Source organism: Phacochoerus africanus, chromosome 1 (genome assembly GCF_016906955.1).
Source record: "Phacochoerus africanus isolate WHEZ1 chromosome 1, ROS_Pafr_v1, whole genome shotgun sequence".
Lineage (NCBI taxonomy): Eukaryota > Metazoa > Chordata > Mammalia > Artiodactyla > Suidae > Phacochoerus > Phacochoerus africanus.
This window is the reverse complement of record NC_062544.1, coordinates 238,863,980-238,891,788: the sequence shown is the minus strand read 5'-3', so window position 1 is coordinate 238,891,788 and position 27,809 is coordinate 238,863,980. Positions and strand designations below refer to the sequence as shown.

The 27,809-nt window shown below is 38.4% G+C and overlaps 1 protein-coding gene across 25 annotated transcripts in view; it reads right to left on the bottom strand.

The window, feature by feature from the left end:
- ABI3BP (ABI family member 3 binding protein) overlaps positions 1 to 27,809 on the bottom strand; it is a 276,498-nt gene that overhangs the window by 16,630 nt on the left and 232,059 nt on the right. For all 25 annotated transcript variants that reach the window (XM_047793435.1, XM_047793465.1, XM_047793526.1 and 22 more), the window contains 5 exons: positions 27,201 to 27,305; positions 23,224 to 23,352; positions 22,250 to 22,318; positions 19,522 to 19,731; positions 13,552 to 13,660 (listed from right to left, as the gene is read on the bottom strand). In XM_047793435.1, the coding sequence (XP_047649391.1) occupies positions 13,552 to 13,660; positions 19,522 to 19,731; positions 22,250 to 22,318; positions 23,224 to 23,352; positions 27,201 to 27,305 (622 nt within the window). The remainder of the gene's footprint in view (positions 1 to 13,551; positions 13,661 to 19,521; positions 19,732 to 22,249; positions 22,319 to 23,223; positions 23,353 to 27,200; positions 27,306 to 27,809) is intronic.

Sequence of the window (27,809 nt, the reverse complement as noted above, 5' to 3'; positions counted from 1 at the left end):
GAAGAGGATATAAGAGTTTCCAAGACAAAAGTTGATGAGTTCATCCTGCTACATCAGCCTTACAAGAAGTGTTTCAAATCAAAACCACTCTGAGGCACCACCTTACACCAGCCAGAATGGCCAGCATCAAAAAGTCTACAAACAATAAGTGCTGGAGAGGGTGTGGAGAAAAAGGAACCCTAGTACACTGTTGGTGGGAATGTAAATTGGTGCAACCACTGTGGAAAGCAGTATGGAGATGCATCAGTAAACTAAACATAGAACTACCATTTGATCCAGCAATCCCACTCCTGGCCATCTACCCAGAGAAAATCATGGCTCACAAAGACTCATGTACTCCAGTGTTCATTGCAGCACTATTTGTAATAGCCAAGACATGGAAACAACCTCAGTGTCCATCGACAGAGAAGTGGATCCAGAAGAGGTGGTACATATACACAATGGAATATTACTCAGCCATCAAAAGGAACGAAATACCAGCATTTTTTGCAACATGGATGAACCTAGAAACTATCATGCTAAGTGAAGTCAGCCATACAATGAGACACCAACATCAAATGCTTTCACTGACATGTGGCATCTGAAAAAAGGACAGAATGAACTTCTTTGCAGAACAGATGCTTACTCACAGACATTGATACGGTCTCCGGAGGAGACAGTTTGGGGGGTGGGGGGATGTGCTTGGGTTGTGGGATGGAAATCCTGTGAAATCAGATTGTTATGATCATTAAACAACTACAGATGTGATAAATTCATTTGAGTAATAAAAAAATGGGAAAAAAAAGTTCTTCAAACAGAAACAAGAGAGTACTAATTAGGAAGAGGAAAACATGAAAGTGTAAAACTCAGTGGTAAAAAGTAAATATACAGTTACATTCAGAATACTCTAATATTGAAATTGTGGTTGGAAAATCACTTATAACTCTTATATGAAAGTTAAAATGCAAAAATATTACAGTCAATACAACTACAATAATTTGTTAATGGATATACAGTGTAAAATGTAAATCATGACAAAAACGTGGAGAGAAGAATATAAAAAGGTAAAGTTTTGTATTTGTTTGAATCTGTTACCAGTTTAAATTGATGTTATATGAAGCTTGAAGTAAACGTCACAGGAACCATGAAGTAATAACCAATAGTAGATAAACACACAAAAAAGAGAACAGAATCACAGCCTAACACTACAAAAATCATCAAATCAAAAGGGAAGAGAGTACTAGAGGAAGAAAGGAACAAAGGAATTACAAAACCACCAAAAAATAATGAACAAAAGAGCAATAATAAGTCTATACTTACCAATAATTATTTTAAATGTAAACGGACCAAACTCTCCAGTTAAAAGACATTTAATGGCTGAATGGATTAAAAAAAAAAAAAAAGACCCATCTAATGCTTCCTATATGATACTGACTTCAGTTTTAAGGACACACATAAACTGAATGATAAGGGATGCAAAAGATATTCTATGCAAATGGAAACCAAAAGAGAGCAGGTATACCTATTTAACCCAAAGACTGTGATAAGAGACAAAGAACGTCATTATATAATGATAAAGTGGTCATATAATCAAGAGAATGTAAATAACATTTATAAATATTTATGTACCCAACATAGAAGGACCTAAATATTAATAGATCTATTAGAGAAATAGCATTACAATAATAGCAGGGGACTTCAATGCCACACTTTCAACAATGTATAAATCATCTATAAAGAAAATTAATATGGAAACATTGTACTTAACCTACATATTATAGCTGATGGACCTAATGAACACATACAGAACATTCTATCCAACAGCAACAAAATACACTTTCTTCTCAAGTGAACATGGAACATTCCTCAGGATAGGTCGTATGTTGGGCTGCAAAACAAGTCTTCATAAATTTAAGAAAATTGAAATCACATAAAATATATTTTCTAACCACAATGGTAAGAAAATAGAAATCAATTAAAAGAAGAAATTGGAAAAGTCACAAATATGTGGAGATTAACCAAACATGCTACTGAACAACAAATGGGTCAAAGAAAAAAATCAAGAATTATCAAAAGAATATTCTTAAACCAAATGAAAATGGAAAGACTACACACAATTTATAGAATGCCTCAAAAGCAATTCTAACAGGGAAATTAATAGTAATAAATGCTTATATTTAGAAAAAGAATTATATCAAATAAACAACCTAACTTTACATAAGGAACAAGAAAAGGAAGAATAAGCTAAACCCAAAATTAGTTTAAGGAAGGAAGGAACAAATATTATAGTGGAAGTCAAATAAATAGGGACCAGAAAAACAATATAAAAGATCAACAAAGTGAAGAGCTATTTTTTTCATGAAGATAAACAAAGCTGACAAATAGCTAGAGTTACTAAGAAAAGTGGGAGAAATAAAATAAAATAAAAAACAAAAGAATAAATACTGATACTGCAGAAATACAAAGGATCATAAGAGATTAGTATGAATAATTGTACCTGCAAAATTGGATAGCCTAGAAGAAATGCATAAAATTCTTAGAAACATATAACCTACCAAGATTAAATCATGAAGAAATATACAATTTGAATAGATCAATTACTAGGAAGGAGATTGAGTCAGTAATCAAAAACTTCCCAACAAACAAACAAAAAAGCTCAGGACCAGATGGTTTTACTAGTGAATTCCAGCAAACATTTAAAGAAGAATTAACACCCATCCTTCTCAAACTCTTTCAATAAATAGAAGGGAGGGCACTTCCAAACTCATTATATTGAGTTTATATTATTTTTATATTATTTTATATTATATTTATATTATGGACCAGCATTACCAAGATACCAAAGCCAGACAAGGACACTGCAAGAAAAGAAAATCATAGTCCAATATTCCTGATGAAACATAGATGCAAAAATCCTCAACAAAACATTGACACACCGAGTTAAATATTACAGTAAAAGATCATAAGCCATGATCAAGTAGGATTCATTCTGAGGATGTGAAGACGGTTCAAGAACCACAAATCAATCAATGTGATATACCACATTAACAAAATGAGGGATAAAAATCTATATGATCTATATGATTTCAATATATGTAGAAAAAGCATTTGACAAAATTCAACATTCTTTCATGATAAAAGCTCAACAAACTGGGTACAGAGGGAACATACCTCAACATAATAAAGGCTTATATGAGAAGCCCACAGCTAACATCATGCTCAATGATGAAATGCTGAAAACTTTTCCTCTAAAATCAGGAACAAGAGAAGGACCCCTACTTTCACCACTTTTCAATATAGCACTGGAAGTCCTAGGCGGAGCAAGTAGTCAAGAGAAAAAATAAAAGACACAGAAATTGGAAAGGAAGAAGTAAAATTGTTCAATTTGCAGATGGTGATGTATTATATATAGAAAACCCTAAAACACTGCACCAAAAAGCTGCTAGACTAAAGAATTTGATATATTTGTAGGATATAAGATTGATATATAGAAATCTGTTGTTTTTCTATACACCAAAAATAATCAGAAAGAGAAATTAAGGAAACAATCTCATTTATAATAGCCTCAAAAACAATAAAATCTTAGGAGTAATTTTATTGAAGGAGATAAAAGATATGTACATTGAAAATTTTAAGATATTAATAAAAGAAATTGAATAAGACACAAAAATGAAATATAGTCCATATTCATGGACTGAAAGGATTAATATTGTTAAATTTTTTTATATACCCCAAGTGATCCAGAGTTTCAGTGCAATCCATATCAAAACGCATATCAAAATGGTGTTTGGTTTTTTTTTTTACAGAAATAGAAAAAAAAATCCTAATTCATATGGAATCACAAAAGACCCTAAGTAGCCAAAGTTTGAGGCCTCAAATGTCCTGATTTCAAACTATATTACAGGGAATTCTCTTGTGGTGCAGTGAGTTAAGGATCTGGCCTTGTCACTGCAATGGCTTGGGTTGCTGCTGTGGTGCAGGTTTGATTCCTGGCCCAAGAATTTTCACACGCTGTGGGTGTAGCCAAAACCAAACCAAAACAAAAACACCAAACTATATTACAAAGCTACAATAATAAAAACAGTATGGTACGGACATAAAAAAGACACATACATCAACGGAACAGAGTAGAAAACCTATACATAAACCTACATATATATGGTCAATTAATTTATGACAAACAAGCCAAGGATACACAATGGGGAAAGGATGGTTCCTTTTTGGTGTTGGGAAAATTGGGTAGCTACATGCAAAAAAATGAAACTGGATCCTTATACTGTACATAAAAATCAACTCAAAATGGTTTAAAAACTTGAACACAAAACCTGAAATCATAAAATTCTCCAAAGAAAACACAGGGGGAAACCTCCTTGATACCAGTTTTGGCAATGAGTTTTGGATCTGACTCCAAAAGCAAAGGTAACCAAAGCAAAAATAAATAAGTAGAACAACCTCAAATTGAAAATCTTCTGTACAACAAAGAAAACCACCAATGAAATAAAAAGGCAACCTATAGAATGGGAGAAAATATTTGCCAATCATATATCTGATAAGTGGTTAATATCCAAAATATATAAGGAACTCATACAACTCAATAGTACCTGAGGATCCAAGGTATAGCATGGTGACTATAGTTGCTAACATTTAATTATTTAATTTAAATTTGCCAAGAAGTTATAGTTTAAATGTTCTCACCAATTAAAAAGTAGTAAATAAATGAGGTAATGTATACATTAATTAATTCAAAGGGAGTCCTTTCATAACATGTATGTATATCAAATCATCACGTTGTAGGCTTTATCTTACAATTTTATTTACAATAAAGCTGAAAAAAGAACAAAATTATTGAAAATGGTTGCTTTTGGCAAGCAGAATTTAGGATTAAAAATTAATTGCTTTGTAGCCTTTGAGTTTTAAAACCATATGGATGTTCTTCTGATAAAAATGAAAATTAAATTTAACAAGCTATTTCTGGAGTTCCTGTTATGGCTCAGTGGGTTAAGAACCCAACATTGTGTCTGTGGGGATGCAGATTCTATCCCTGGTCTTGCTCCGTGGGTTAAGGATCTGCCATTGCTATGAGCTGTCGTGTAGGTTGCAAATGTGGCTCAGATCCTGTATTGCTGTGGCTGTGACATAGGCTGGCAGCTGCAGCTCCGATTCAACCCCTGGCCTGGGAACTTCCATATGCCACAGGAACAGCCATTAAAAAAACACACACACATACATATATACATACATAAATACATACATACATACATAAAGAGAGAGAGCTATTTCTAAGACATATTTCATCAAAGTAACTAAGTGGAGTACAGCCCAGGTGAAAGCTATGGTAAAGTCTTTGGGTCTCCTAGAGGATAAGCCAAATGAATAATGGCCCTGGCAGAAGCTGTGCGTGGTTCTCCCAGGCAGGTGTGGATCCAAACAAAAACAATTTTCCCAGCTGCCCCATCAAAAGGCATCATGGTGCTGTGGTTAAGGTCATGGATTCTGGAGTTGGAAAGGCTTGACCACAGCTGTCAAAGAATGAATTTTTTTTAAGGTGCTTCTATTCTTGGGGAATTTGACAAATACTTCCATAGACCTCCCAAGGCAAAACTCTTCTATGTTCACATGCTTGCTTTTGTGTTTGTAAAGGTTATAGACAGGGCATCTGTGGTTCATGGGCAAACCTGGAGGAGATGGGAAGCTCCAACCTGTAGGATAGACCTTCAGCCTGAGACTAATCTCAGCCTAAGGGCAGACACCCTGTCATCTCCCTGCCTCCCCTTCCTTTGTTCCTCTCTAGAAAAATTTTCCTCTATTTTTTCCCATAACATAGAGCTGAATTATAGTTTATCTTATGTGATAAACTTCACAAAACTTCAGAAACCTCAAGCAACCTGATTTTATATTAAAAAGGCCACCCTGTAGCTCTTTGTGGGTTTGAAGTGTTTGGTTACCTGATTTGACCCCTAGTGTCATCTTGCAAATATTTGGGCCCCATTCAGGTTGGGTTTCAGCCATGGGTAGAGGAGAGGAAGAATGGAATAAGACAATAAACGTAGGGGCAGTGGAAGGGGAAACAGAAATCAAATCAATCAGTTCTCCAAGAACACTGCAGGATGATGGAAAGCATTTCTGGATCCCTGGCACAACACTGTGCTGGCTGGGAAGACAGATGAGAAGCAAATGGCAGAGCTGCAGGGACACTTAAAGGATAAAATAATCTTAAATCAGACATAAGGAAGAAGAGCAGAACAGCAGCAGGCATCAGAGAGCATTAACTAGCTGCCCAGGCAGTCCTTAGGGTCATTTCTTGTATCTTCCATTTCTGTGTGGGACACACAAATCCCAGATCTGGGCTGAACTCTAATTCTGTACTGGTGCTATGAGTATCTCTCTTGCCTCCCCCCTGCCCCCCTGCCCAGCTACTAGGAAATTCAAAGTGAAACGAAGAATACGAAAATGAAAAGAATATAGTGAAGAATTGTTCTCTTTAGAGACTAGTAGAATTTTGTGCTCCTAGCTATTCTTTTGCCCAATGAAAAGTTGCAAGCCATGGAGGTCCCTGGGATTCATGAGGATGCAGGTTCAATCCCTGGCCTTGCTCAGTGGGTTAAGGATCCAGCATTGCCATGAGCTGTGGTATAGGTCACAGAAGCGGTTCGAATCTGGCATTGCTGTGGCTGGGCGTAGGCTGGCAAGATGTAGCTCAGATTCGACTCCTAGCCTGGGAACTTCCATATGCTGTGAGTGTGGTCCTAAAAAGAAAAAAAAAAAAAAAAAAAAAGAAAGAAAGAAAGAAAAGAAAGAAAAGAAAAAACAAAGTTGCAAGCAAGAGGAACCAACTCTATTTCTTCCTTCCTTAATGAGGAAATAATTGTTCTGCTGCTGCTCAAAGCTACAATAAAACTAAACAAAAAGCCTGATGCTCTGGCAGCATATTTTATTCCCTTCTACAAAACCCATGAGAAGAGATACTGAAAAGTTTTAATGCAGATTGCAGAGACCAGAATTTCACAAAAACACTAGGAACAAGGGCACAATAGCCATTCCATATGCCTGCTTTTTTCAGTCAGATTTACAATTTATAAGAAGTTGCTGCCTCTACTCCAGTTTATTTTAACTGCCAAGATTTTATTAGGTCAAACAATGTAAACAACAGTCTCAAACGGTCTTTGCTGTCAGCTACAGGAAATTTTGGTGAGTTTTAGCATTCGAGAAAGAACTGTTCTCCAGAACCCTCCCAAGCCGCAGAGGACAGGAGAAGTACTTGAGCTGGTTCAATAAACTTGATTTATCTTAATTACCAGACAGAGTACATTTTCCATAGGAAATTGCTGGGCCACATGTACATTTGGCACACAATGTGGATTCTTTGTTTTTTTAGGGATGGAAATCCTGTGAAATTGGATTGTTATGATCATTATACAACTATGGATGTGATAAATTCATTTGAGTAATAAAAAAGCAAGCAGAGACATGGACTCATATGAAGAAACAAAACAAAACAAAAACAAAAACAGAGAGAGAGAGAGATTAAAGGGCTTTTTAAGTGGACAATGATTATGTGTCAAACCATATTCCCCAACTAGCTCATCAGGAAGAATCTGGCCCATCAATGGCTTACCAAAATGTGCTAAAAATAATTTGTCTGAAAACAAATTGCAGACCACAGACATAGATTCAAAGCAGAAATGGTTTATCAGGACAATTCTCTTTGCTGTAGGACAGACTTAGGTTTTATTTTTAGTTCCAGTTTCCCCATACTGTTTCTGTGCCTGGCTTCAGATGTCGTAAGATTATATTATTTTAATAAGCAGTGGTGCAAGACTTACTTTTTTTTTTTCTTTAGGGCCCCACACGCAGCATATGGAAGTTCCCAGGCTAGGGTTTGAATAGGAGCAGTATGTAGCTGCCGCCCTACACCACAGTCACAGCAATGCAGGATCCGAGCCGCTTCTGCAACCTACACCACAGCGCAAGGCAATGCTGGATCTTTAACCCACTGCATGAGGCCAGGGATTGGACCCATGTCCTCGTGGATCCTAGTTGGGTTTGTAACCACTGAGCCACAACGGGAACTCCCAAGACTTACTTTTTAAGCTGTATACTTTATCAGTTCTTCTGTTTATAGAACCGAACATAATCATAGTGGTCTTTGCAAACAAAGTAGCCGGCTCCAAACAGGAGAGGCTCTCTTTAATATTTTTCTTTTAGTTTAACAAGAGCCACACAACGAGGTTTCACGGGGAAAAAAAGAAGTGGAAAATAAATATTGGAGAGTGGGCTAGATGGGTACTGATTTAGCTGGACACTAACATCTTTACATCTTCTTTGTATTTTAGGTGTCGGGGTGAGAGAGGGGTCCTCGAAAGAAAGTGATGGAGTTGTGCCACAGCTGTTTGCCTCTGTCAACAGGTCTTTTCTGCTTCACTTGACTAAGACAGTTCTGCTCCCCACGAACAGCCCCTCTTCCCTGTGCACACACACGTCACCCCAGCTGCAAACAGCCGTCGGCAAGACTGGGCCTATCCCTGCTCTGCCGCCTTTGGAGCTGCCCCCAGGTTCCTCAGGGGCTCTGCTTTCTAGGGACAGACACATCTCACACCAGGTATGCAGCTGAATTCTCCCAGCATCAAGACAGCTGCTGGATGGTCCCTTACTGTGGGTTAGTTTTTAGCAGAGTAAATAAAAAACTGGCTAAGTCATTAGAAACAGGCAGAGAGAAGGTTGACATACACTATGAAGAGAAAAGGTAACATCATCGACCATCTTTTTGGTTCTAGTATAGTGTGTGAAGGTTTAGAACTTTTAACCCCCAAAGTTTTGTGGGTCATTTTCTCTGTCTTAATCCTCCTGAGCTGAATGTTCTAACAGCAAGCTCTACCCCGCTTATGTCAGTGTTTAATGCTTAACCAGTGACAATCACCTGTTTTAGAGTCCATGCTCTCTTTTTTTAAGTCAGGAAAAATGGTGAAAAGTGCAACAAAAATAAATTATTTATATGGGTCTCAGAATTGAAACAAAGCTATAGATACTCCTTCAGAATTTTTTTTTTTTTGTCTTTTTGCCTTTTCTAGGGCCGCTCCTGCGGCATATGGAGGTTCCCAGGCTAGGGGTCTAATTGGAGATGTAGCCACCAGCCTACACCACAGCCACAGCAACGCGGGATCCGAGCCGCGTCTGCGACCTACATGGCAATGCCAGATCCTTAACCCACTGAGCAAGGCCAGGGATCGAACCTGCAACCTCATGGTTCCTAGTCAGATTCGCTAACCACTGAGCCATGACAGGAACTCTACTCCTTCAGAAATTATTATCTTCCAGCTTTTCACATAGGGAATTTCAGAACCTCATGGTGAAATTTGCCTATTCGGGAATGTTTACTATACATTTTGACATTTTGACTTAAAATTGTCCTTAAGCAATGAAATATGACTAAAGTCATTCTTTATGGCTAATAAAAACCACTTGTTAATTGCATTCAGTACTCCCTTCCTGTTTAGTTTACAGGTTGCCCTTTCTTAGCATTAATCTTGGTTGGGGCAGAGAACATACAATGGAAAAAAATCTTGCCTTAACCATTTAAGACAGTATAAAAAAAAAAAAGCTTGCATCGAAAAAACCAACAAATCTAAATTAGGGAACCCATAATTTTATTATTCTTGCTGTAGCCTTGCCATCATTAGTAACTTTGAGGACTACTGGTATTTCACCTAAATTGTGTGCATAGATTTCATTTGAAAAAACAATACTGTTGTTGCTCTTCGTTTTCTTGCCATCCTGCCCCATTCCATCTATCCTTTACCATCACGTTCTAGTCTCAAGGGTTCCATGAGGCTTTCTCTCTTCTAAATTGCAGAACTTGGTGAAATTCTGCATTGGCATTCTTTTATTCTGTGTTATGATATTTCATGGATGTTAGTTTTGTTTCCTCATGTAGCTTTAGGCTCAGAAATCTCAAATTGAATGAGATTTGTTTACTTCACTTTATTTTACTTATTTCACTTTATTCTTATTTGACTAGTTGACTAATAAGGGTTTCAATGCATAATTTTAATATTTCAGCTGAAAACATTTTTGCCCATTAAATAGATAATCTCTAAGCATACCTCTGAGAGCACAAAATATATTTACCAGCTCAGTGGGGACTGGGATCTACTGAACTGCTTGACCACCACCAAGTTTCCCATAGTTTAGACTAAGTAGTTTTCATTAGAAAATTTACACCCATGTGTGTTATATTTGTCCCCAATGTGAAAATATTCTTTACTTCAAACTTACTGATATGCAACTTTTAAACCCTAATGATCAATTTAATCCTGGTCAAATCATACTGATGAACATTAGCAGTCTTTCTATCTGAATAGATTTCATTCATTCACACCAAACTGAAAATAACATTAAATATACCAAATGCAGACATACTTATGGCCCCAAATTTATGCCAAGTGGTAAAACTTGGCATGGTGTTTTGACTTCAAGGATTCCTAAACTTAGTGTAATAATGCTTTTTGCAAAGGCTCCTTTGGGCTTTGCTGGCCTTGAGCTGGGGTAGGTTGCCGGAGTCCTCCTTAGAAGGGACACTGATAAAAGATGGGAGAGAAAAGCAAGACATGCTATGAGGCTGGGATAAAGGGGACATGGTTGTATCTGAGTCTGAGGCAAACTCCAGAAAGGATCAGCATGAGTCTTCGGCAATGACAAATAGATGCTAGATGTGAGCCCTATGACCGGATTGGTCCTATGATTCCAGAATGAAACCCAGCTCAGCCCAAAGGAACTTTTCTCTTACACACCTATTGGACCAAAGGTCTGATGCCAAAGTGGTATTCTACCAACTGCTACTCATTATAAGTAGCTCTAGCATCAAAAGTGATTATTCTGGAGTTCCTGTCATGGCTCAGCAGAAACAAATCTGACTAGTATGCATGAGGACACAGGTTCGATCCCTGGCCTCACTCAGTGGGTTAAGAATCTGGCGTTGCTGTGAGCTGTGGTGTAGATTGAAGGCTTGCTCGGATCCCATGTTGCCGTGGCTGTGGTGTAGGCCTGCGGCTACAGCTCTGATTCGACCCCTAGTCTAGGAACTTCTATATGCTGCAGGTGCGGCCCTCAAAAGACCAAAGGAAAAAAAAAAAAAAAGAAAAAAGAAAAAGAAAAAGAAAAAAGAAAAGAAAAAAAAAAGAAAAAAAGTGATTATTCCAACTAAGCAAAAGTCAGAATGAAAACTAAAATGCAAGTCACTGCCTAGTTACTTTCAGGGTCTTCCCATCTCTCCTAGACTCCTGATCTGGTCCAGAAGGCTCTCTGTAACTTGGATCCCACCTCTCTTTGCTTCCACTGCTTCTGTCCACTTTTCACCCCTCACATGGTAAAAATAGCCTGTTATTCACCACACACAGTCATGCCATGCAGGGGCACTGCACTGACACATGCTATCTCCCTGACATTCCTTTCCCCTACCACAGTCACCTGGCTGCTACCTTCTTCCTCATCCTTCAAGTCTTACCTTCTCCAGGAAGTTTTTCCTCATTTCCCCAGACTTGGCAACATGCCGCCCACTCTGGGTTCCCATCACCTGCTGGTGCAGGCTTCTACCAGAGCTCTTACCACCTTGTGTAAAATAAGCAGTCATTAGCAACTCAGCAACCTACCCTACTAGCCTTAAGCTCTCAAGGGTGGCCCTGTATTTACTTCTGTTTGTAGGCACAATACCAGGCACATGGCTGAGCACATCACTGGCATTTAGTAAATGTTACTTGAATACAAACACAAACCTTTTTACAAACAAATCAGGTTTAAAATGTCACTGGCATTACTGTGTTCTACTTCTGATCATGAGCTAATAGGTGCACTGTGAAAATCTGAGAACAGCCTGATTCAGAAAAGGAACACAATGAACATTTAGAAATTGGATGTCCTGCAATGTACTTTCTGTGTACTACACAGCTCACTTTTTCTCGAGTAGAATAAAAAACTGAAGAGAAAAACCAGGTTCTGTAAATCCAGATCCGCCTATTAAAAAGGCCAAATTAAGTGATCTTTTCTCTTTTACTCTCCTTAAAATTGATCATGGTAAAAACAGGCTCTCTCTCCCTGATAATCTTGCTAAGGAAACAGAACCAAGATCACCAAATAGGATTTTACTGCAATATATACTTATTTTGGAAAACTTAATATCTTTAAGAAAATTAGCAGTTGCAAAATTTTCCACATTACAACTTAAAACAGAGAACTTAAAAAAAAAATCCACACTTGCCGAAACGTGTTATTTTTGCAGTATAGGACTACAGTTTATATACAGCAAACCATCTATAATGACTTACGATGCTTCCTTTTCCCCTGAAAAGATTAAAAGTCTCCCTGCTGTCAGAGCCAAAATAGGCTCTTCTGGGGTCACAATATTCAATTCAATTCAGTCACCTGATGACAGTGAAAGATCTAAGAAATAAAACATGAAAAATAATCTCTGATGCTGAAGTTCCCGTCTTTACCTCTGCTGATCCTTTTCAACACAGGAACTTTATCAAGTTATGAAATAATCCATCTGGAAAATCTCCTGATTGTGACTCTCTGAAAATTGATCTGTGCTGCTTGGTGTACTGTAACTTAAGATGTCAGGTTTTTGTTGTTGTTGTTGTTGTTGTTATTTTACACAGAAAGCATCTGAATATCAAACAGTATTTGGGAGTTTGAGGAAAGAAATTGATTTCCCACAGAGAGTGAAAGTGAGTCCAGAAGTGAATTCAGCACATTGTCTTTTTTTAAGGAAATACTTGGCTAGATCCGTTTGAGATTCTCCTTGAGCAATACGTTTGATGATTTAGCCACGTAAAGCAAAACGAAAACCAAAAACCCCTTCTCTACTACATTTCTAGAAATGTTTAAGGCCATTCTTCTTTTTGTAATGATAAAATAAACTGATAAAATATTAGGTATTTTAGATTTAGGTATTTTAAAAAGGACTCACAATATAAACAACCTGGTATCAATGTGTAATAAGGGATGCCATGAAAAGTTACTGAAAAATGTTAATATTATATATATCCATTTCAAAAATCTTTTCTCATTTGTCTATGATAAAAAAAAACCCAAAGCAAAGGATTACTGTGTCTGGGACTAGTTTGCAGCTATTTTAAGCATCAACAATTACAAACTTTCACCTATATTTGTCACATGGCTTTTGTTTCTGTGCCCTCCCCTTCCAGCATGCCAGCCAAATTCTTCTGTGCTTCAAATCTAGTTTACACCATGCATGCTCCAGTTGTCTCTGGTCTATAGAAATTTCCTTTTCAACATTTGGATTTACTATCAATGTTTGATATAAACAGCCTTCTATTTTTCAGTGTTCCCAGCTATACTGTTAACTTACAAGACTGTCTTGTCAGCTGTTGTATCCCCACCAATAACATGCATACTTGTAAACCTTGACTCTAGGGCTATCTAGTGCTGTTATCTAGAGAGCCAAGGAAGGAAATACAAAGTAGACCTTCCCTTAAGATAGAGAAGGATGATGTCATTTCATTCCTTTGTTACGATTTTTGTGCTTTGAATTCACCTTTAATGGTACTGGTGGCTTACCTTGTGTCTGGTTTTAGATTTTCTACTGTGGAGAAGGTTTGATTTGTAGTTTGAATGGACTTGTTCTTACCACTGAAGGACCCATTTTCTCTCGATATAACTTCATATTCTGAAAGGCAAATAGGCAACAGACACTTGTCTATGTTTGGGCAAATTCAATGTTCTTGAAGCCAACAGCATAACAAAAGTGAGCCACTGAGATTGCTGATTGATCATACACATTAGAACTTCCAGATGGGGTCTGTCAGCAGATGATGAAGGTCGAGAAGGATGTGGGGAGTTACTCATTGACCACATCTGTTTTCTCTTTATTAGAGCAAGAAAGGCCTGCTAACCACGAAGACTGATGATGCTTCTGTAGTAGCACTGGGTATTGGTAACCTATGATTTTGTTAGGTAAGTCAGATTGTCGGCCATGGTTGGAAAACCCAGTGTTGTACAAGGAGCGGTGCTTCACTGGAAGCACCTTTCCTGCTCACGGGGCTTTAAAATATAGATAGGAAAACTGTCACTCAATACATGGCACTGCTGCAAAAGACTGTGAGTTGAAAACCATAGCAGCAAATAATGGCTAACCAAATAATGAACTCTACTTTCTTACAGTTCATTATTTACTTACTTTTTTTTCTTTTTTGGCCACCCCACTGCATATGGGGTTCCTGGGCCAGGGATCAGATCCCAGCCACAATTGAAACCTAAGCTGCAGCTGCAGCAATGCTGGATCCTTAACCCATTGTGCCAGGCTGGGAATTGAACCTGTGTCCCATCGCTCTCAAGACCTGGCCAATCCCACTGCCACAGTGGGAACTCCTAGTTTGTTATTTTAAATGATGGGATCTTGGTACCTACTTCTTATGAAAGTTACATAAGTTTTGTATGTACTGCTTACATATGTCCCCTTGATAATTATGCCCTTAAAATCTGCATAGAGATCTGCATAAATTTAATTTAAGGGCAAGTATTTATGAAATTGCAGGGCTAATCAAAAGAGAAAGACTTTTAGAGTAAGAGAATATAATTTAAAAATTTGTTAATTGTTTCTTCTTGCTCACAGTTGGGATTTAGTTTAATGCATGTGATAAGATCACAAAGAAGATTGAAAAATATCAAACAAAAACCAACAAACCACAAAACCCCAGTCAAAAACAACTCCATAAATATGAAGAAATACATGGTGGTGGGCATCAGGGAACACAGGAAGGTTGCAAAGGAGCTGGCAGTTTCTGCTGTTATTGCTCAGACCAAAGGTAGGAGATAGATGGAAATAAAACTGAAATTATAGAATTGTTTATGGAGACTTACACACCAGTTTTAATTTGGGAAGGATCTTTAATGGTTAATTTTTAAAAATGCAAAAAGGAGGATCACTTTTTCTGAATAATTTCCTATAACCCTCCTTTTGAGTTTCTGAAATTAAACTGGAAGGCAATGGCCATTGTATCTGGACACATTAGTTCAGCTATTAAAGGCTAATGGGTGATTTAGGATTCCTTCTTCAGACTCTTTGCTCCCAACTTAGGTCTCAATTGTTTTCCGTTCTCACAGAAGGTAGAAAGAGAGGGAGAGAGAGGATCCTGAATTCAATGTATTCATTTTATATCCTTTCCTCAGCTGCAAAGGGACATTAGCTAAAAAAAGATGGGAGTACTTACAAGGAAAGTACTACTGATTTTTTTAAAAATGGAAACTGCATGATTTAATGGATCGAGACCAAGCCACTTGCCTCCATCTCAGCCTCAATTTTCCCATCTGTGAAATGTCCATAATATCTCTTCATAGTGAGGCTTATTGGGATTAAAGTAGGAATACATGGAAAGTGCTCAATAGTGTTTTGCATATATTTTGTACAACAGGTGGTACTTATTATTGCTTTTATTATTATTATCCGTGAGTTTTGTTTTAAAAATAGGATCACAAAAATTTGAAAGATTCCAACTGGAAAGATTCAAGTGCTGCTGAGTCACCACAAAAGCAATTTATATGAGACTCCAGTTGGTTATCCATGAAAGCAACCATGTTCAAAAAACATCTTTGGTTTGGGTCATTCCTTACCAACCATGCAGTGTTTTTAATATCACCCTGGTCTTTTAGCACTTGAAATACTTATTTGCACATCTCAATTTTCTTTTGATTTGAGTTTTAAATGTTAATTAATATTATTTTGTCCTGAAAGATTGGAGTTTTCAAAATGGAGAAATTACCTTCATAATTAAAAAGATACTTAGAATTTCAGAATTCTTGTTATTTGTTTTTCATGCTTTAAAATAAAATGAGACCAAAGGTAGGAGGTAGATAGTGGAAATAAAACTGATAATTATTTTCATAAATCCACCAATATTATAAACATATACCACCAACAAAAAAGTATGTGTTTATTTTTCTGATTTTAAAATAATTTCGTTAATAGTAAAGATATAAGAAAATCTATAAAAAACTAACACTGAATAATTGGTCTCTTTTTTTTCTCCTGCAGAAGGTTTTATTGTTCTATTATGAGGTAATTTACTTAGGAGATAATTACTTATTACAAAGATTGAGAACATGGCAGTTGGTGAATAGGGCATGAAAATGAGGCAGAATATTAACTCAGGGAGTCAGTGTAGGAGCATGGGCTTTGATGCATTATTTGATATGGCCATTGATTAACATTTGTGGCTTAAGGACTCCAGGGAGTAACATTCCCACAGGCCTTGTTTACTATAGGGAGTGCACCTACTCCCAGATGGACATTTAATCCCTAATCCCCTGTGACTCACTTTATGGGAGGAAAATGTCAAAGAAACTATGAGACCTATAGGACATTTCCACCCCTAGGACCCTACTGGACAAGGACTGATATAGGTAACCGAATAAGGCCAATGGGAGAAGATCACATCTCTCTGGACCCCACATTGGTACCCCCCCCATCTTTAAGGAATAAAAACCCCTATAGGACAATAGAGAAAGGGGGGCTCTTCTCCCCCCTCCCAGTAACCCTGGGAGCTATCTGCTTTCCTTTAACAAAAACTTTGCTTGCTTGCTGCCTGTGTGTGTGTGGAGTTCATTCTTTGACCACCATGAACAAGAATCCAGATTCCGGTACCATCTTTTCCAGCATCAAAAATAGTACTGGTGATAACTACTTTAGCAGTCCTACTTTTGCTACTATTGACCAACTTTAACAGCTTCTAATTCTTGCTGCGCAAATTCTCTGTTAAGTTTTATACTTGCAATAAATTGATAACAATGGGAATTATTATTATAAATAAAAAGCTGCTAAAGTTCAAAGAAGCTAATTATAGACACAAACTGAGTATCAAGAACACAGCTGATCTGAGATTTAAATCTATGTCAGCTTTCTCTTGACAATGTCACAAGGTAACACCTCATAACTAACTTACTTTAAGTTGTCCAAGGCCCCAGGCTATGACTTGTTTCTATGGTGCACTTATTTCTACTTTAGTGTAGAAGGGACATCTGAATTTGAATGTATTCACTAGAGGTGAATACATGCCTGTCAATTAAAGGAAAGACTACTAACAGAAGTTAATCTGGGTAACAAGGACTATATTTCACTCTCTTTTTGTTATTTTTATAAATTTTTTCTTGCAAAACCATTTCCAGTGATATAAGAATTAATCTATTTTCCAAGCTGGTTTATAAAAGATTACACTTGAAATCAAGTGATATTTAATGGAACACTAAAAATAAACAAAAATAGAAAAAATAGATCATTAGGGCATGTGTCCAACATTTAAACATAGACTAGGTGAGTAATGGTTAAATATGGATTTATTTCTATTTAGAAAATATTATAGGAGTTCCCGTCATGGCTCAGTGGTTAACGAATCCGACTAGGAATCATGAGGTTGTGGGTTCAATCCCTGGCCTTGCTTAGTGGGTTAAAGATCCAGCATTGCCCTGAGCTGTGGTGTAGGTCTCAGACTTGGCTTGGATCCTGCATTGCTGTGGCTGTGGTGTAGCTGGCAGCTATAGTTATGATTAGACCCCTAGCCTGGGAACCTTTATATGCCACGGGTGCGGCCTTAGAAAAGACAAAAAAAAAAAAAAATTATAGCTATAGATGTGATTCTTATCCTTGAAAATTGTTATTAGGAGTCCAGTATCTAGTGAAAGATCTCATAATAATGTTACAAAAGTAATTGGTTAGACAAAGTATATCCTATTTATGATTCTTTTAGATTGCAGGTTTATATACACATTTAATTTTAAAAAAGTTATAATTTTAAAAAAAGGAAAATACAGAAAATCTTTCTGCTTTAAGAAGTTAAATCATATATTATTGACATACCTAGATGAATATGTGTTATATTATTAGATATATTAGATTAACCAATTTCAACTTGATGTCCTATATCTTTAAGGCAAGTGAAATTTAAGGCAAGACAAGACAATCTTTTCCCAGCTTGTGACACTTTTGACAATCATGTACCACAGGGACATGAACCCTGCTGGGATTTACTCCTCTATAGATCATTTGGTTTTGAGAGAACTAAGCCTCAGACTATCTTAGGAACTCCTTATTAGTATTGTATATGGATTGAGAGTTTTAGACTTTTTAATACTTATAGATAAACAATACTTAGAGACTGATTTTTAGATGGTGGGATGATACCACCTACTGGCACAATTCCAAGTAAAGAAACAAGACTAGTCAAATCCCCAGGAACAATGGGCAGTGGTTGGTTCTTTCTCAAAACAAAGGCAAGTTTCCATGAGAAAGGAAATTCATAAAATATGGCTACTCTTTTTAAAAAGCCAGCAAAGAAAAGATAAATTGCTTACACTGGGAAGTGGCCTAGACCAAATGGTTTTGTCTGAGGAGAAATAGCTGCTGTTTTCTCCTTTATTCATAGAAAATTTTTTGGCAGATCCTGCATCTCCCCACTTGGCCTGTGTACCTCTCTCTACTCCTCCTCAGTGGGTGCCTCTATTCCCTGTGCTTACCCCAGGCACAAGACAGGGGTACACACAAGCATCAGGAACCTCATCAACCCACTGGATGTGCTACATCCTCTAGCTGATTTGGGTTGTTAGTCTTCCCACCTACCCTCTCCTTCTAGTTTGACTGTCCTGCTCATTATGGAGAATTAAATGCGCATATAACAAATTCAAAGAATAACTCAGAGTTCCTTATTTTTCCCTGTCATTGTTAGACAAATTTGGTGAGTGATAGCAAAATCAAAATTTCCTGAGATGAGCAAAAAATTGACCAGGATTAGAATCTAAAACAATTTTTTCTTCTAAAATGATTTAAATAACTTTTAACTTGCTTGAAAATTTCAAGGTCAATCTAGAAACTGGGATGTTGAAAGGAAAGCAGGTTTAAACATTATCAGCAGTGGCAACTTCTCATATGTTATCCATAATTTTCTGGTAATGAAAAGACTAGATATAACTTCATATTGTGAAAAAAAGAGTTCTACTGTACAGCACAGGAAACTGTAGTCAATATCTTCTAATAAGCTATAAGGGAAAAGAATCTGAAAAATTCTTTCGAAAAATTCTTTCAGAACGCATGAGTGTATACATACACACGTTTGTATTAGAACAGAATCATTTTGCTCTACACCTGAAACTAACACACACTGTAAACCAACTATATTTCAGTTTAAAAAAAGTCCATGTGCAAAGAAATCTAAAAAGCAATTTTGAAGTACAAGGTTAAAATTCTAAGTGATAAAACAAACAAACAAACAAGCAGAAAGAGTTCTGAGAGGAAAAGGAAGATATATACCTTAAAGAGATCTGCTAAATTAACAGGGACACCATAACCTGGACAAAGATGATCATTTCCCAACTTGTGACACTTTTGACAATCATATGCCACAGAGACATGAACTCTGCTGGGACTTGCTATTCCTGAGCTATGCCTCACAGATCACAGTTAGACTCTAGGTACCACATTCCCAATACATTGTCTTATTGGCACCTCCCACCATAGTGACTGTCCTCATGCCAGGATCTTACCAGTTACAGTGTCATTTAGCGGCTTATCCCAGTCCAAGATGACAAATGAGGGACACCCTTCCACAGTGACCACTGTGAGGTTGGTAGGTGGGTTCTGAGGTGGGCTGGTGGCATTCCCCTCTGTAGCCTCCTCTTTGGGGAACCGTTTGACAGAGTCAGTGATGGAGCAGGGCCTATTTTCAGGCTTTTGGATATACCGCACATGAGGACCTAAGAGAGAGGACATTGAGCATTTTATGAGCTTGTAAAAAAAGGTGGAGGTGAACTCACAAGGAAAATGATCTATTTGAGGACATTTGATCTAATATTATAAGCAGATGGGTCAAAGCAGTGATATGGATAGCTTGAATTTGTGAAAATCCAGAATCCTATCTTTGGGATACATGATATGGGTGTTATTGTTGATTTTTTTTTTTGTCTAAATAGGTTTAGTGTATGCTAATATCCAAAAGTAATTGGTGTCCCTGAGTGTGGTTTAAACTGCATAATTTATAGGGCATTGGAAGATTTGCCTCATAGTGGGGAATGATGAGCCCTCATCAAACACAGTTCTGATCCCACCTAATAAGCTTAAAAGCCAGTCTCAAAAAGACCAAGTGGTTTCAAGTTATTTAATTGTACCTCAGAATAAAATCCAAGAACATTTTGGGAATAGAAAACATATCTAGCACCCAACTAGATAAAATTAATAGGAAGTTACTATTCATAATAAGGAGAAAAATAAATCATTTGAAGCCAACTTGACACTTGCATAGAAGTTAAAATCATGAGATAAGGACAATGAAAGAGTTATTTTCATTATCATCTACATGGTCAAAAAGTTAAGGAAGATATAAAAAAAGACCCAAATTAAATTTCTAGAGATCTTTAAAGGAGAAAGGGAAAAAAAGGCACATTATATATAGAACAACAAACAAGGATTGTGGCAGATTTCTCATTGGAAAGAATTCAAGTGAGAAGGCAGTAGAACAAGGTTCTTTATACACTAAAAAAACAAAACCCCAAATAAAAAACCTTATCATCTAGAATTCTGTAACTAGTGAAAATGTCCTTTAAAAAAACAAAAGCAAAATACCTTTTAGACATACAAAAGCTGAAAGAATTCATGATCAGCAGGCACCCTATAATAAAGATTCAAGGAAGTCCTTTAGGCAGAAGGAAAATAATGCCAGATGGAAATAGGGCTCCACACAAAGGAATGGAGAGCACTGGAAACAGTAACTATATAAATATACACATCATTTTTCTCATTATTTAATTCTTTGTAAAAGTTAATTTACTATTTAAACAAAAATGATTACAGCGTAGTGTGATGTATCCAATATGTAAAAGTGCATCCTCACTATTTCTGTTCTGTCTAGCCAGCACAGAAATGCAAGAAAAAAGGTACCCAAGTTGGAAAGGAGAAAGTAAAACTTTCCTCTCAGATGACATGATTTTGTATGTAGAAAATCCAATGGGTATACAAAACAAAAAAACAAAAAAACAACCCCCCCCCCACCAAAAAAAAAAAAACAACCCAGCAAAACTACAGAGCTTTGCAAGTTTGCATAATACAATATAAGTGAACAAAAACCAATTGTTTTTCTATATATTAGCAATGAACAACTGGAAATGGAAATAAAAATACTACTTTTATGGTTTTCTTTATACTGAAAACTACGGTGAGAGAAATAAAGACCACCAAAATAAATGGTGAGAAATGCCATATATGTAGGTAAGAAGACTTAACGCTGTATAGCTGTCAATTTTCCCCAATTGACCTATAGATTCAATGAAATTTTAATCAAAATATAAGCAGGTTATATTGAGAAACTCATTCTAAAATTTAGATGGGAATATGAAAGGACCCAGAGTTACCAAAACAACTCTTGAAAAAGAAGAACAATTTTTATTACAGAACTTATAAACCACAGTGACCTGGACATGCTGAGTGAAAGAAATCAGACCAAAAAAGTTCATACTGTATTCTTTCCATTTATATGAAATTCTAGAAAAGCATACTAATCTATAACATAGGATATCTGTGGTTACCTAGGGACTAGAGGTGAGGAGGGAGGAGTGAGGAGGAAGGATTACAAAGGTACATGATGAAACCTTTGGAGGTGGTGCATGTATTCATTATCTTTAGGTTATGACAGTTTTATGGGCATACACATATGCTAAAATTTATCAAATTTTTATTTCAGAAAAATATATCTCAAAAGGAAATACTGGGCTCTATCTAATGTAATCTCTCCCCCTTTGTAGTAGATCATAGATTACTGTTCAAAAGTATCCATGGAAGGAGTATACTTCCCCAATCTTTGATCTGAGCTTGGTAATGTGACTTTAGCCATTGAATATTGGCAGGTATAACAAAAAAAGGAACTTGTAATGTGGTTGTGTTTTTGGACTCCCCATATCTTCACTTTGTATTGTTATGGGAATGGTTTCTCTGGGGTCATGGTTAGTCCTTCATTATTGGCTCCCAAAAGAATAGATGTGGAGCAGACCTGAGCCCAACCTATAAGAGGCCTTGCTGTACCTGCTGCTAGAAGTAGGACCACCCAGCCAAGCACATCCTAGACTAGCTGACTTCCAGATGACTTGGAAGCATGTGAGAAACAAATCCTTTTTAGCATATGCTACTAAGCTTTGTGGTTGGTTGTTACACACCAACAGCTGACTGATACATCCACCAAAGATAGCTTTGTTAAAATTGAGATTTGGAGCTAGTTATCCATACCTTTGAATCTTGGCTTCCCAAGAGGATCAGTTTCTCTTGTTGGACTTGAACTAAAGTCAGTCATATTACCTGAGCATGGAAGATACAAAGAAAAAGTAGTAAAGACCATAAATTCTTAATATGCTTCCTGGTCAATTGTTTGCAACTTTGAATTCCATCATTATTATAATAAATGTGATACACACTAAAACGCCTTTAGTTGTGTCCTGCTACAAGTGTTCTTCAGTGTAATAAATAATGATTTAAAGATTACAACCAAGTAGCTAATACTCATTAACAAATTATGTGTAATTAGTAGTGACATATAATTGAGTAAGAAACATTGGGTGATATAGATCTTTTTTTTTTTTTTTCTTTTTAAGGCTGAACCTGTGGCACATGGAAGTTCCCAGGCTAGGGACTGAATCAGAGCTTCAGCTTCAGGCATACACCACAGCTATGGCAATGCCAGATCTAAGTCTTATCTGCGACCTATGATGCAGCTTGTGGCAATGCCAGATCTTTAACACAATCACTGAGGCCAGGGCTTGAATCTCCATCCTCATGGACACTATGTCAGGTTCTTAACACACCGAGCCACAGTGGGAACTCCTGATCTATAACTCCAAGACTTTCCTAAATGTCTTGGGTACTTTCTTCTATGTGTGCAAAGGAAAGGAGCATATTTCATAATAAAATATTATAAATAAGTACAATTTCCTTTTTTTTTTTTTGGCCTTACTCATGGCATATGGAAGTTCCCAGGGAGCTTCAGCTATGAACCTATGCCACAACTGCAGCAACACTGGATCCTTAACCCACTGTGCTACAGCGGGAACTCTGGTAAATAAGTATAATGTTTAAATTAAAAACTCATATCAATCATAAAATTGAGTTAAATATATGATCCAGAACTGGGGCTCTTTTCTCCCTAATTTGAAATCCTTTAGTACACTGTAGCTTAGCTTCTGATAGTGAGTGCCTGACATACTAACCAAGGTCTTCTCCAGAGGCAGGAGCTGTTGGTTGCTTTTTGTCCGTCTCTATTCTCTCCAAGGGGGCTTCTGTAGGTCTGAGGGTTGCCCTCAAGGGTGGGGATGTTACTCGGCCTGATGAAATGATTCCTGTAATGTAGAATCAAAGGAGTCAGGTTTATAGAGAGCCCCGCTAAGGTCCCCATTCATTTATTCAATTAATATTTGTTAAGCACTTACCATATGGCTTGGCACTATGTGCTAGGATTAGAGAGAAAACAATACCTGATGTCCTTGATTGGGAAAGATGTATGAGCCAAGTTCTACTGAAGATTTAGTGATTTTGTGAAAGAATGGGATAAGGTCTCAGAGAGGACAAGACTCTGGGGAAAGATGATGAGTGTTGACTTGGGGGGGAGGGTATGAATGCCTTCCCAGAGGATGCGCCAGTAAAGAGGAGAAGCAATCAGCAGGCAGGCATGAGAGCTATATTCTAGTCAGAGGTTAGAGCAAGACCAGGTGAAGGATGCTTGAGATCACATGGTGTGTTGAATTTGAAGGGGTGAGAGCCAAGAGTGGCAGGCACAGTGACAGCAGAGCATAGGAGATCAGGGAAGGGTGGCTCATGAAGGGCCTTGCACACTATGGATTTGGACATTATGTTTAGGTGACAAGGCACCATTGAAAGTTGTCACCAGAGAAGTAACAGAATCAGATGAGAAGAGGGTGAATGGTTGGGTTGCAAGTCTCGTGGCAGAGAGAGTAGTCAAGAGACTTAGGTTGCATAGGCAAGGGCTGAGGAGGTGAACTACTTAAGAAGAAATGAGGCTGGATGGAAGGGGTTTGACATGGGAGATGTCGAGGGAATGGAGCGGGCTGATGTGAGATTAATTGTCAGGCATGGGAGACAGCCAGGGAAAAAGAAAAAGATTTCTAAGGTAACGCTGTGATCCTGAGCTAGTAGCCAGAAGAGTGTCATCCTGAGATGCTGTACTCAACAATGCCTCCTCCACTCCAAAAACACTTGGAGGTCTCCCAAACAGGATACAACCCAAGGTCCAGGCAGGTGGGACAGAGCAGAGCAGAGTGGAATGGAGGCCAGAATAGGTTTTATAGTCCTCCTGGGAAAAGGAGTCATTCTCAGACAATAGAGTCAAGGGGTATAGGACTGACCCATGACCATGGTCCAGCATGGAATCACGGATGCACCATTCAGATGGGCTGCTGGTCCAGCCCCTGCAGACTCACACTCCTGGTGAGAGTGGGCCCAATGAGGGTGAGCAAAAACTATGAGAAGCATGGCATGGCCTTTTCACCCTGGCAAGGGGAGTGGAGCTGAGAGGCCTCAGTAGATCTGGAGAGAGGGGACAAGTGGAGATGCCTCACGGCAGACTAAGACTGTGCTTGGAGGCACTTATGCGAGAGGGTGTGTGTTCAGAGAACTCCTGGAACATTTAGTTGATTTCCTGATTTCCCTATACACTTTCTGTGATGTTCACAGGGCCAAATCTATACAACTGACCTTAATTGAGTTTGGCTCCTCAGTGTAGCCATTTCTTTTATTTTTTAAAAATAAATTTTATTGGAGTATAGGTGACTTACAATGTTGTTAGCTTCAGGTGTACAGCAAAGGGAATCAGCCATTATGTACATATATTAGTGTAACATTAGTGTAACAATTTCTTTTGAGTTAGAGGTAGATGGGAAGGTGTGGGGAGGGGACCAAAGTTAATTTCAGAAGTGGGAGGTGTTTATCTTTATTCTTGAAGCTGAGTGGGTTATACTAAAGCTACAGTTATTGATGAGAGAGAAAAAGTTTTCATATGGCAGAATCCAAGGTCGTGGAGCTGCAGCTGCAGACACAGAGCCCTGCAGGGGAGCTCTATGGGGGGAGGTCCCATGGGGGACATGGAGCTGCAGCTGCAGACACAGAGCCCTGCAGGGGAGCTCTATGGGGGGAGGTCCCATGGGGGGAGGTCCCATGGGGGACATGGGAGGTCCCATGGAGGTCTTCCATGGGGGACACTGAGGCATCACTTTCAGTGTGGGACTCATCCAGTCTGATCTGAGAGCTGCAGAAACTCAAGTCACAGACACTCCAGGTTACAATTAATGAGGAAAACCTGGTCTCCTCACTGGGGCCATGTCCCTGGGCCTTGACTCAGGAAGACACCAGAAGCATGGATGAAAGGCTGATTCCTACTTCGGTGATGGGAAAAGCAACCTAGGGTTCACTGTCCCTGTGCTGTAGCATGAAAGCTTCTCTATCACTATACCCTCTTTTCGTCCTGTGAAAAAAGTGACATCCATTCCCTTTCTCATAAATCCTTATCAGTTTCATCTTCCATAGCTTTCTTTAACACTGTTATCCTGCTTCTGACTATAGATGATGAGGGAAGAGTCAGGAAAGATGGGGAACATGCTGTGTTTTGCCGGCAGGTCCAATAGAAAAACCTTTAAGAGAATTGAGGTGAATCTTTGCTCTGAACTGGGTCAATTTTCAGATTCTTTTTTTTTTTTTTTTTAAATGAACATGAAGGGGCTGGTGGGGATGGGACAGTGGGGCTTCTCCATGGGAATCTCTGCAAAGTCCTGGATTTGGACCACATATCACTCTGCCTATTTAATTTAATTAAAAATGTAGTTATTTTGGTCTTAGGGCTGCACCTGTGGCATTTGGAAGTTCCTGGGCTAGGGGTCGAGATTGGAGCTGCAGCTGCTGGCCTATACTACAACCACAGCAATGCCAGATCCTCAACGCACTGAGTAAGGCTAGGATCGGAACCACATCTTCATGGATATTAGTCGGGCTCTTAATCTGCTGAGCTATGTCAGGAATTCCAATTTTCACTGATTCTTAATTCCATTCATATATTCTCTCAGTGATTACTTATTAAACATTCTCTATGTGCCAAGCACTGGATTTGGCTCTGGAAATTCAGAGAAAATGTCATCTGTCATCACAGAGCTCATGATCTAGTAGGGAAGACAAGAACACAAACAGGTATAAAACTGCATGCCCTTTGCTCTAACAGAGGTATGTATCAGGGACAAGTAGAACAGAGAAGCAATACTAAGACTACTTTGGGGGAGCTGGAGAAGTTTCCTCAGGAAAAGAATGAAGTACGAGTATCCTGGGTGGCTGGGAGTGGTCATTCTATGGGAAGAAGACCACACACGCCACAATGCAGAGGTGAGGGGCAGCTTGACTGCTACAACAGATTCCTGACTGGTTGCACAGGCTGGACCTGCTCAATCACCCTGAGTGTTCCAGTCCCCAGTCTTTCCTTTGCACCATATAGTGGGGTCAGCAGGAAGGCTGGTGGACAGGGACGCCAACAAGGAGATGTATAGAGTTTTATTTTAAGAGACAGCATGATAGGAGTTCCCGTTGTGGCTCAGCAGTCAGCGAACCTGACTAGCATCCGTGAGGACACAAGTTCGATCCCTGGCCTCACTCAGATGGTTAAGGATCTTGCATTGCTGTGAGCTGTGGTGTAGGTCTCAGACATGACTCAAATGCCATGTTGCTGTTCTGTGGTATAGGCCAGCAGCTCCAATTTGATCCCTAACCTGGGAAACTCCAATGCTGTGGGTGCGGCCATAAAAAGACAAAAGACAAAAAAAAAAAGAAAGAAAGAAAAAGAGAGACAGAATGATAAGCAGATGGTATTGTCCATTACCCCTGGTGGGTTGGCAGCAAAAAACATCTCATCCAAAATAATCCACTTGTTGAAGAACCTAAGTCAGCTTCTGTCTCAGCTCCAGGCATAGCATCTAAGAAGCAAACTGGCCTGTGTGCACATGAATGGATGCTTTCACCCCACCCAACCAGAATCAAGATGTGAGTCCTCAAAGCTGTTGGCTCTTGGGGGCCAACATAGACACATGCCATACACACACCAAAGGCTTGTCCATTGCTTGAGCTAAGAAGGACTTATGGTTGGGCAGTAAAACTGAAATCAGGCAGGGAGAAGGAAGGTAAGTGAAGGACATACCTGCACTTCCTGGCTTTCCAGTGACATTATTTGGTGGCAGAGGCTTTCTTCGTGGGGGCGTGGGTCGAGGCGGCAACGGTGGGCAACGAGTGCCTGGGATCATGGCTAAGAGATTATATTACAGATAACATGGTCATAAGGATTCACTCTATAAAAATCACGGGTTTTTTTAAAAAATGTAATGTTTGACAAGTAGCAGCTGGATGACAGAGAAGAGATTCTATAGAAAAGTGCCTGTAATATTTTCTGGTATTCTTCTAAGCAAGTGTTTATAATGTACCCAGGGATAATGAAGCATATTAGTGTATGGAAAAATATTCTCTAATTATAGATGAAAATATATCAGTGCATCTGCCTTTTGAGCAGGTGTATAGATGTATAGAATTTAACATCGTTTTTTTTTTTTTTTTCCTTTTCTAGGGTTGCTCCCGCAGCATATGGAGGTTCCCAGGCTAGGGGTCTAATCGGAGCTATAGCTGCTGGCCTACACCAGAGCCACAGCAACGTGGGATCTGAGCCATGTCTGCGGCCTACACCACAGCTTATGGCAATGCTGGATCCTTAACCCAGTGAGCGAGGCCAGGGATCAAACCCGCAACCTCATGGTTC